This window comes from Typopeltis vanoorti, chromosome 3 (assembly GCF_054136105.1).
Source record: "Typopeltis vanoorti isolate ZY-2024b chromosome 3, IOZ_Tvanoo_1.0, whole genome shotgun sequence".
NCBI lineage: Eukaryota > Metazoa > Arthropoda > Arachnida > Uropygi > Thelyphonidae > Typopeltis > Typopeltis vanoorti.
Window position 1 is genome coordinate 172058409 of NC_143551.1, and position 12440 is coordinate 172070848.

Below are 12440 nucleotides of genomic sequence, written 5' to 3' on the forward strand. Positions count from 1 at the left end.
AAACATGTTATGAGCAATTACTTGGGATAGATGGAGATAGATTGGAAGGAGGAAAGGACACACATGGGGAAAAAAGAAATAGAATTTATGCAGTTACCAAGAGATTATCATTATTATGCAACACCTCCAGAGTCCAAGAACTCATCTCATAAGAGCTTGCTACTCCACACGAACTATTGTATACAGACACAAAGCCGCTATCCACCAACTAGAATGCCACTAAACATTCTCCCCACTAATAGTATTTTTTAACAAATCGTGTGTGTGTGTGTGTGTTTTCTTTGGCTGATTTGCCTGCACATGGGATGAAAAAAAACCTGAGTTTCTAGGAGGAAAACCCTGCTACTTCCCACATGAGATCGGTTAACTCACTTTCAAACTGAAACAGTGTCCATATATAAATATGGTCTAATAATTGTTTTAAATCTTGAGATTTTGAAAGTTAAAAGTTAAAGCTCTAGAACAGGATTTGATAAGAATCCTATCATTAAGAGAGGGCGCTAGTGTCGCTAGTGAATGTGGCGGTCGTGTTGAGTTATGCTAGAAAAATGTATTTTTAAATTAAAGTATAGTGTAGCTTTTTGTCTCAAATTGTGCTGCAGTTGTGCTTCAATTGGATACAAGTGTCCTTCAGTGGTGTTATTGTTTGAAACTCTGTTGTATATATTGGGTTTTCACTGCTGTTTCACTACTTCAGCATCTAAAGATGGCGTCTAACAAGAGACGTACGTTAGCAGCTTGGAGGACTTCTATACGAAAGTCTGGCTCTGCATTGGATTTTTCGCAATGGATGCGTTACAGAAACTGCGACGTGTATGCGCCGAAGAATGTGAAGGATCTATGGACTGTTTGGCTAAATGAGAAGAATGAAAACGTCGACGTATGTGAGAAGTTTCGGGATAGGCTGGAGCAATTAGGAATGGAAGCAGATGTCGGGACCATAGCGGAAGAACTTCGGCAGGAGTTCATGAAAATGAAAAGCGACCTTCATCTTCTGCAAGAGGAATTGGAAGTGCTCAGTAAGGAGGTTCTGGAAATTAAAACTGAGTTAAATGTGTTGAATAGGAAAATTAGGACTATTAGGATATTGTTATATCGGTCGCAGTTGCCAGTTGCCTGCAGCTCAGAGTTCACATTGTGAGTGTTACTGCTAAACTATAGTGCATACTGCTACTTTAAGAAGCAAATATTAGGGGGTCACCACTGTATAAGGTATTGGTTAGACTACATGTGAGCTATTTGTGCTCACATTTGGTCATTGTATAGAACTCTGGAAAGGTTCATACAGAGATGAGTAACTGTGGCAATATTAAGACTTTATTGTTAATAAAGTTAAAATTGCCTCAATCTCTCAACTGTTAGTAACAATTGAGAAATTGAGGAAATATAAATTACATCCTTTTAGCCAATAGGTAGAAAATCACTGATATGACAAAGTTTGTGAATAGATTTTATTAGAATAATTTAGAAAGGGGGCTTATGCCATAGAATGGAATATGACAGTTTATCTTTAGAGATAAGGTAAAGATGCATACAGAGGTTGGGAGAGGGGGTGGAGTACATTGTTTTAACTAGAGAATGATGTGATGGATGAGTGGAATGCATTGCTAGGCTGTGAATGCCAGAAGTTTCTCCCCCCCCTCCCTTCGCTATGTGTGTGTGTGTGTGTGTGTCATATCAGTTAGACAATTAGACTCTTTGTCATATCAGTGATTTTCTACCTATTGACTAAAAGGATGTAATTTATATTTCCTCAATTTCTCAATTGTTACTAACAGTTGAGAGATTACTAACAAAAAAGTCTTAATATTGCCGCAGTTGCTCATCTCTCTGTGTGTGTGTGTGTGAGAGAGAGAGAGAGACCTCCCGAAGAGTCTGTTAATTTCATGGAGGTTTTATTAATAATATATATATATATATATATATTTTTTTTTTTTCCAGTCAAGCCATATATCATTGGTGATACACTGAAGAGTCTAATTGTCAAAAAAGGACAGACTATTAAATATGAAATTGCTTTTGGAGGAGAACCTGCTCCTGAAGTATCATGGGACCTAAATGGTACAGAAATTCGACCATCAAAAAGGTATTCTTTTAATATCTAATATTAGAAAAGTTTTCTTAATTAAGAAAAATTTTGTCAGCTTACAAGTAGGATTATGTTCTCCATGTCAGGGGACTAGCCCGACGATGGAATAATTCAGTGGTAGGGCTGCTACCTTAAGGCTTCTGAACTAGCCGTCTTCTGAATTTTAACCCATAGGAGGAATAGGGTATATTGAAGGGGAAAGAATAGATTATAGAAGAATTATAGTAAGGTTTATAGAGAGGGCATAGTTGTAAGGCCAGAAATGAAAAGACCCCATGGCCCTCGAGTACTCTAATAGCATATGGATCATAAAATAAGAAGAGTTGGCTGATAAGGCCTTATAAGAAAGATTAAAGTAAACGGATCTTCCTCAAAGTAGAAGGAGAGGATAGATCCAGCTAGGGGTCCATGGGAGTGCCGCTTCCCTTACAATCAAGATGATTGCCCCTTATGGCTCTGTTGGTCCACAAGTCCTTATTCAGTATATTCGGACCACCCCACCATATATATATACACACACATGCATGCACATGCATGTACACACACACACATGGTGGGCTCCCCTATCCGCCACCCAGGGGACGCGCTCTCTAGGGGTTACAGGGTCCCCCGAGACTTCTAAGGCTGGAATTCAGGATTCAGGGGTTCATCATCATCATCATGCATATCAAGGATTCAGGCCATACTAGGCCTAAATCCTTGATATGCATGATGATGATGATGATGATGAAGAAAAAAAATTTTGTTAATAGATTTAAAAAAAAAATATTTTCATCACTACTTTAATAAGAGAACTGTTTAGGTATATCCTAATATAGTTTTGGCTCTTTTTCTATGTTTTAATGAAAATTATTATTAAGAAGAAAATATGAGGATGTGATGTGTTTGAATTTTACTTTAGAAGATTCTGTTACTGTTTTCCTATTATCATCATTGTTACTGCTATTACTCTCTCTCTCTATATATATATATCTCAACCCAACAATATGCATGGCATCTCCTGACCTATAACACAATGCCATGTGTATGTGAGCAGGCAGTTACAATGCTTACTATGGGAGGTACACATTACTGTCATTTTGTCTGTGTGTGTGTGCACACACTGGTATAATATTTTCCCTGTAATTCATTTTGCATTTGCTGCCAAGATCTTCTTCAGAAGTGCATTTCATTGTTGTTCTCTATCCAAAGGATACTCCTTTGTCAGTGACATAGATTATGTATGTCATTATAACAAATAGTAAAAATATATTTTTACTGTTTGAAGTCCTATATTTACTATTTTTACTGTTTATAGGAAATCTTTTTTTTTTTTCCTGAGGCATCTTTCCTATATATGCTTCAGGAGGTGGATTAAATTTGCCAGTGAGGATCAACAGAGACCTGTAGTTCAGGGTCAGAATGCAAGTGTTGCAAAGACTTTACTACACATTCATTGCTGCTATTATAAGGAAAATACTGACAAAGTAGAGAAAAGGAGTGGATTGTATGCTGTATATGCATTGGTGAGAAGACACATGGAGTACTATGTGCAGATTTGGTCATCTAGTTTCTGTTGTGATGTAGAAACTCAGGAGAGGGTCTAGGACAGTATCAGGATTGGAATATCAGTTATGTTTGAGGGATGGAGGAAGTATAAATTACAGTGCAGTGGATAAGTGATATAATAAAGACATTTCAGTTGGAGAGGATATTTTACATTATTAATACAGAAGAGATTATAGTTCAGGATGAATTTGGAAAACAATGAGAGAGAGAGACAATCCCCTCATTCTCCTGCCCCCCCCCCTCCTACACTCACTATGGAAGTTTTTTTTTATTATTATTATTAAACAAGACCTCATGGAGTCAAAGACTCATCTAGGAGTATTGCATAAATTTGTTATGTAGGGAGACAGAAGTAGATTTCTAGCATGGAGAATGGTAGATTTGGGAAATGCACTGCTGGATAAGAATTCTAGAAGTGAATGAATTTAGAATTTGGTATGATAGATGTTGTTTCTGAGCAAGGCACACCATAATGAGTCTGTTTACTCCATGGAGGTTTATAATAATAATAATAATGATGATGATGATGCTGTATGACTTTAGTTGGTAAAACCTAGTCTTTTCCACCCAAAACCATTTATCTCAGAATGAATAGGTTTTTGTTTCTGCAGAGGAGTTATCGACTCTTATATAGAGGATTTGGGTTATTTTACTCATTGCTTTTGAGATGAATAATAACCCAAATTAATCAGAAGGACTTTCATCCTAGATAATTTAGGTGATTCATCGAGCTTGACAAATTAGTCTGAGAACATATTGTAGTCAGACAAGAACAAACTTATATGGGTCTACTAATGAATGTAATCAGAATTCCTTATGTTGCATGGGAGCAGTCTAAGAGATAAGGGCCTATATCCATGACAGTAGATGTCTATGTGCATACTGGAATCATGGATTAAAATATTGGAAACCTGATGGGAGGGGTGAAAAAGAAAAAAAAAATATTATCATTATTATTACTATGTGACACCTCCAGGGAATCCAAATATGCTAGCCACGTATGCGTGGCTAGCATATCATGAATGTGGATTTGTGATTATAAGAACTAGAGAGAGAGAGAGAGAGAGATGGAAGTACCTAGAGAGAAGAAGGTGGGAAGAAGAAGCATTCAAGGACTGCTTCTTCTCTCCTGTACCCTCATACAATAATAATTAACTAATGAACTAACTGCTTAAACAATGACATTCAAAGTAATCATCTCAAATACGAATAATAATATTCATAAATTTAGCTCTTTTTTTTGTTTTGTTTTGTTTTTCACAAGTTTCCTAAATAACATGCATTCCTCCATGTTATTTAGGAAAATTTTTAATAATATGAGGTTAATATGTTGTATGTTATGTGCCATTTACAACAGCCATTTACTAAAATTGACTTATGAATATAAAATGAGTGGAATGAGAAAAACCAAATATTAACTGTCATTAGGAAGTCCAGTTAGTTTTAATTCATAAAGGAGGAAGTAGAAGAAGGAAAAACAATGAGAACAATATGCACAACAATATACAATATGTGTAGGAGGGTTTTTTCTCCTGGAAACTTGGATTTTTCTTCCCATGTACAGACAAATCAGCCTTCAGAACTTACAGACAAAAAATACTAGTGGTGGTGGGCAGTAGATTGTATTGATGTAGTAGATGATAATGGTAGTAGAGGTTCAGTGTAATGGTGGAGACAGAGAACAGTAGAGTAGGTGTCCTCCCTCGATGAATCTTTGGATTCCTTGGAAGTGTCACGAAATAATAAATTAAAATAAAACAGTATCCATTTTCCCTTTGTCTACATCTTGCGTAAGCAAACCAATTATCCATTTTTATTCCAGTGTATGTTTTATTATTTTTTAAAAAAATTTTTAATATTCCATCCATGAATTGATGTAAATCCATTGGACTAAGAGTAAGGTAACCTGGAACTCTGCTCTAGATACCAAACATAAAACTTTTTTTCCATTAAGCAGGACTGTACAACTACCACTCACAAACAATTCACAAACATGCATGCCAGGAGATGGATTTTAAGTTAAGACCTCCGAGTCATCTGTGAATGGAGGCACAATTCACTCAACTAACCATTCCATTCTAGCATTTATAATAAGTTCATTTAAGGATTTGGATAACTAATAGTTAGACCACCACATATTCTGTTCATGAATACAGAGAACTGACTGTATTTCTGATCTGATGTCCACTCTCATGAACAGCATCTACTTTGGTACTGATTTTTTTCTTTTGTTGTTTTGATTTGTTTCATTTTAATCCAAAATTATACTAACTGGAATGTAGAAACCACAAATGAAAATATTTAGTTGAATGAGTGCCACCAGGGACAAGGAAAATCAAGCGAGGTGAGTCCTTCTGATAAGTAACTGTAAGTGATCCCTTTTTGGAATCTGCCAGAAGCTAATGCATTAGTTGCAGTTAGAGCAGTGCAGGAAGATAAGCATTTTTTTTATTATTATTTAATAATATGAAGTTAATATGTTGTAGCTCTTTGTTATTTATGTGTGTGTGTGTGTGTGTGTGTGTGTGTGTGTGTGTGTGTGTGTGTGTGTGTGTGTGTGTGTGTGTGTGTAATAGTGAGTTGTTTAGCTTTTCAGAATAAAAGTATATATTTTGTATTATGTTAGATATTATCAGTACGGCACCAGTGTGCAATACCCTAGTGTCCAATAGCTAATAACAAACTACATTTTTACCTGTATTTGAAAAAATGTTCATGACCAGAGCCAAATATGGACATATATTTATTGCTAGCATACTAATAAATTATATTACACAAAGAATGTGTTATAAATTTTGTACAAATTAAATTGCAATATATTTTTGGCAAAAGTTACAAATATCCTAAGGATGTAGTTAAGGATTTAATGTACATTGCTTACAGAAAACCATGAGGAGAGACCTTTCAGTACAGAATATATCCACACCGAACTGTGATGCAGCTCTCACAACATCATACTGTGCTTAGCATCAAGTGATTTAGGAATTCTTGAGACAAACTGGCCCACATCTCCTTCAGAGCAAGGATAAGGCCTTGTTTGTTTTCTGGAGGGGGAATTTCGAGCAGCAGTGCAATTCCCTATTGCATTCCAAACATGTCTTATGGGGCTGAGATCTGGTGAGTATGCTGGCCACTCAATTCGATTAATATCCTTGGTCTCCAAAAGTATCTCCACTGCTCATGTAAGATGTGCTCTGACATTGTCATCCATAAAAATTTGTCATCCATAATTCTTTGCCTGCAGCACCAGAGAACAATCAAACATGATGTTGAAGAACTGTGACTCATAGTCCCTTTTTCTGGCAATCGTACCTCTTGTGTATCCATTAAACATAATACCTCCCCACACCATGACCCCAGCACTGCTGTATCTATCCCTTTCAAGGACATTCTCACAATGGTAAGCAGTACCACTTTCATGCCAGATCAAGTACACAAGTACTTTAGCCCGTTGGTGTCTTGTCCAATTTTTATGGATACAACACCACTAAAAACATGCTCTTTGATAAGATGTGAATAAAGGATTGCAGACCACAGGCCTTCGGGCATTTAGGTCTAGTTGCTGCAGACATCTTTCCACAGTTTGTCAAGATATGCCGGCCTGGTTAGCCGAGTAGTTAGCGTATCTGTTCTCCCACCAAAAGGCTGCGGTTCAAATCCTGTCATGGGCATGGATGTTTGTGATTGTGTGTGAAAATACTAGTGGTAGTAGCTGGCAGTAGCTGGCATTGGTGTAGTTGCTGTTCATTGTAGTTGGTGAAGACAGAGAGTTGTAGAGTATTAGCCCTCCCTCAATGAGTCCTTGGACTCCCTGAAGGTGTTACGTAATAATAATAATAATATATTCACTTATCCATGCTTGAATGAAACCAACTTGCAAACTGACCTGCTGTGGTGTGTCGATTACATTTTGCTGTTATAATGAAAAATCTGTCTTCATGCTCCATGTTACAGTTTCAAATGGAGTGTGTTTCAAATGGAACACACTCCATTTGAAACACTGCGCAAAGCCTGGATACAATGCTATGTGAGATTCTAAACTCTCTGGCAATATCAACAATTCTTCACTCTTCTTCAAACTTTCCAATAATTCTTCCCATGTGAAATCATCTAGATGATGTCTTTGAGACATTACAACACATCTAAGTTTGCAAGTTTATTCCTTCACAAAAAGAGCTTCCTTCAAACAAGATTTGCTTAGCACAACTTTATGCCTTTTATCCTGTTGAGTGCTACCATGTGACCTCTTTGCACACAAATTTGAATGTGTACCTGATTTCTATTTGAAATCGTCAGTTATACAAATTGACACAAGCTGACTCATCTGAATTTACTGTTGTAGTCTTCAGAAATAGAAACATCTTTTAATATGAGAGATATTGTTTAGCACAGTATATGAAATGTGCTGTGTATCTATTTACATTATAAATATATTTACTGGTGAGTAAATATGTATGAAATGTGTTGACAATGAGTGTCATTTATGTGCTGGGAATAAAACACATGAGAGTGGAGTGGAGAATATTGACAAAAAGCAGGAAAATGTGTTGGTGAGATCGTTGATAAAAGTATAATGTGGTGAATACTGAGGCTATTTCATGAGGTCCTTATCATCAGGTTAATGATAAGGACCTCATGAAATAGCATGCTTGTATGGAGGCCTTAACAAGACAAAGTATAAGATTAAATGATTCCAAAAATCTCAAGCAAATATATAAAAAAATATTAGTGCTAAAAAAGTGAGAGGAGGAGGGCAAGGAGAAAATTTTATATGGTGATTCAGTAACAAGAGGAATAATTAATGAGAGTATGTGATTAAGCTTGTTACTCTGCCACAAAAAATCAGTAATATTAGTGAAGCTGTCAGGATACAGAGATAAGATGAAAGATGCCATTGCTTTGGCAGACACTATGGACTTCAAAGGTGAAAAATATTGTATGAGAAAAGATATGAAACAATTATTGGAATGAAATGAAAGTATGATTGAGATGACTTCAGGATATTGTATCATTTAAGTATTTTTTTAGATGATTCCCATGCACTGCTGATATCTTTCCCATCTAGCAACTGACACTACGGGACTAAACCTTTTATATTTCTTAGTTAGTCACAATTTCATGCTTTGCAGTTCAGCATTTAACCTTTTTTGAATGGAACATCCATATGTGTAGCCACTCCACAGTTCAGTACTATGATCACTGTCAGAAACAGGAAACAGAATAATCATGTCTTTAACTGATTTTTCCTCTGATATCAGAATCACATCTAACACTCTTTGACCTCAAGTTTCTTCAGTCACATGCTCACACACAATAAATTTGGTTTCATTCTCATGAAATTTCACCACTATTCAATCACTGTTGGGATAATTCAAGTCAACCACAGTGATTATTCATTTATCACCTATGAAGTTTGTTTGGTGATTCATTTTGTCTTCACTCTTAACCTAACCACTAGGTCCGTAACAACAACACCCCACTATGTATTTGATAATATTGGACTCCACCTTATACCACATAGCTTCAGACTCATTACTACATGGGAAATTATTACTAGTATTGCAGCCATAGCTTTCTATCCTAACTGGATTCATATCATTAGTAGCATGTCACTGCCCCTCCTCCTCTCCTATCTTGTCTGTCCTTCCTAAAAATTCTTTACACTTGATTCTAGTTAGCCTCAGAGAGCTCGGTTTCACTGACATATTTACCAAACCTCTTCCCATTTGTTCTTAATTCTCCTGGTATTTGTATACAAACATAATATGTCTGTATACAAATAAATGAACTTAGAACTTAAAAGAGCCATGTAATTGGCATGGGTTCTCTTTAATACTATTTCAAACTATTTTATGCAAAAATAATTAAAGTATTTCATTTTCTGTACTTGGCCCGAATCAGTATTTACACATTAAAAATAATAATAAATAAATAAATAAAGCATTTTTTTATCAGTAAGTGGAAAATAGCACAGCTTATTTAGTAGAGTTTCCCCTATATTCCAACCTAAGGCTAAATTGAATTCTAATTAAAATGAAAATTTTTTTATGAATTATATTAATAATATTGCAATTACATATCTTATACTAATAATAAGTAATTATATAAGATTAGTATCAATTTATTGGATGTGTATTTTAAGAAGGTAAGCATCTTAAAACAGTTCAAGATACGTCAGCACTAAATTGAGTAAAAACATGGAAGTGACCACCGACTGGTGAGAGCCAAAATTCAAATAAACCCCCAAATTGGAAAGAATAAAATTGCTAAATGACAAAAACTCAAGAAGTTTTGACTTAAAACCTATTGAAAACAAGAAGAAGGATTATGAAGAAAAACTCAATCAAAAACTAGACTTAATAAATATATTTGAAGAAGAAGACATAAATAAAATAACCAGAAACCTAACAGAAGTAATAATCTCAGCAGCCAACAAATTCAAAAGCAACAAACAACAAAAAGACCATAAACTTTCACAGGAAACCTTACAACTACTAAAAAAAAGAGACAAAATATGAAACAAGAGAAAAACTTAATTTATAAAATAGAATATGCAGAACTATGCAAAACAATAAGGAAAAAGATAAGAAATGAAATAAGATCTTATAACACTAAAAAATAAAAGAAACAATTGAAAACAATAAAAATATGAAAATACTAGGAAAACATTTATCAGTTGGCAAAAATCAAATAACTGCAATAAAAGACAAGAATGGAACTATAATAAGGAACCAAGAACAAATCCTAAGCAGGCTAGAAGAATTTTATAAAGAACTCTATAGTGATCCTTCAATAGGTAAATCAAATATAAATAACTCTTCTCCATTGCATACAGAATTCATCCCCCATTTACTTCAGATGAAATAAAACAAGCATTAAAACAGATGAAAAATGGAAAATGTCTTGGTGAAGATCTAATTTACACAGAATTAATTAAATGGGGAGGAAATAATATCATTCACCATGTCACAAACTTATTAAATCTATGCCTAGAAGAGGGGAAGATACCATAAAACTGGAAAAATGCTACTCTGATACTGTTATTTATAAAAGGGGACAAAGAACTATAGACCAATTAGTATTCTCTCCAATCTGTACAAAATTCTCATAAAAGTAATAACAAACAGGTTAACTCCTCTCCTAGACTTAAATCAACCAGTAGAACAAGCAGGATTCCATAAATGCTTTAACACAATTGATCATATTTATTCAGTAAAACAAATAATAGAAAAAGCAGAAGAAAACCAATTGCCTCTCTGTTTAGCCTTTATTGATTATGAAAAGCATTCAATTCCATCAAAACTAATGCAATAATCAAAGCACTCCAGAATCGGGGAGTTCCTGGAGAATATATGGACCTCCTCCAGGAAATATACCACACTGCAACAGCAACACTCCAACTTCGCACAAGTAGCAATAAAATATCAATTAAAAAAGGTGTCCGACAAGGAGACTGTCACCCAAAATCTTTACAGCAGTCCTTCAAGAAATATTTAATAATATAAACTGGGCAAACCTTGGTATAAAAATTAATAACAGAAATTTAACACACCTATGATATGTAGATGATATCATAACTTTTGCAAACAATCCAGAAGACCTTAATATAATGATAGAAGACCTATATCATGAAAGCAGAAAAGTCGGTTCTAAAAATAAACAGAGAAAAAACTAAAAGCAGGTTTAATCATTTTGTAACACCAAAAAACATAATAATAGAAAATAATTTCTTGGATAGAGTCTCTTCATATACATACTTAGGTCATCTCATTGATCTAAACTGTGGACTCCAAAAGGAAATAAATAGCAGAGTTCAACTTGCCTGGGGTGCATTCAGAAAATTGAAAAGCATTTTTCAAAACAATGATGTCCTACTGTTTAAAAAGGAAGACATTTAACCAGTGTATACTTCCAGTCATCACATATGGTTGTGAAACTTGGTCACTAGCAAAAGCACTGGCAAATAAACTAACAACAACAACAACTCAAAGAAAAATGGAGAGGTTGATGCTAGGCATCACATTAAAAGATAAGAAGTGAAATACTTAGATAAGAAGTCAGACTCGCATCACTGACATCATTCTTCCCATAAGCGACTAAAATGGAAATGGGCCAGACATCTATCCAGTAGAGAAGATGAGTGATGGGCCACTATACTAACGAACTTGATTCCAAAAGAGGGAATCAAGGCCGAGGACATCCTAAAAGAAGGTGGAGTGATGAACTGTCAAAATTTGTTGGTAAAAATTGGTGAACCATTGCCAAAAACAGAGAAAGGTGGAAAGAACTGGAGGACACCTTCATCCAGCAGTGGACAGAAAATGGCTGAAAAGAAGAAGTAGGGAAGGTATGGTTCGATTATGCTATTTCTACACAGTTTGAAATCATTTGCCTCCTTTCCCAAGTGACATTTATAAAGCTTACATTATCTTAAAATTACCATATTTTATTTATTATTATTATTCCCCAAGACCCCCATGGAGTCAAAGACTCATCTGGGAGGTCCTTTTATCATACTATAGCTCATCATACTGTGCTTTAAACACACTTAAATTCTCTGTGGACACCACACTCTCAGGCAAGGCATTCCGATCATTCATAACTCTGTATGAAAAAAACCTGATTCTCACATCTTCTTTATACACTTTCCAGGGATGACTTCGGTTGTCTCCTGATTCCCCACTATTTTCTGTAAAACCTCTTCAACATTGATCCTATAACAAACCATTACTGACTTATAAGTCTCTATCATATCTCCCCTCTTCCTCCTGTCTGTCAGTCTCTGCAAATTGCATCTTCTCAA

The 12440-nt window shown here is 35.2% G+C and overlaps 1 protein-coding gene across 5 annotated transcripts in view; it reads left to right on the forward strand.

Moving 5' to 3' along the window:
- LOC150108743 (twitchin-like) overlaps positions 1–12440 on the forward strand; it is a 2666638-nt gene that overhangs the window by 900801 nt on the left and 1753397 nt on the right. For all 5 annotated transcript variants that reach the window (XM_090390962.1, XM_090390961.1, XM_090390964.1 and 2 more), the window contains one exon: positions 1942–2086. In XM_090390962.1, the coding sequence (XP_090247088.1) occupies positions 1942–2086 (145 nt within the window). The remainder of the gene's footprint in view (positions 1–1941; positions 2087–12440) is intronic.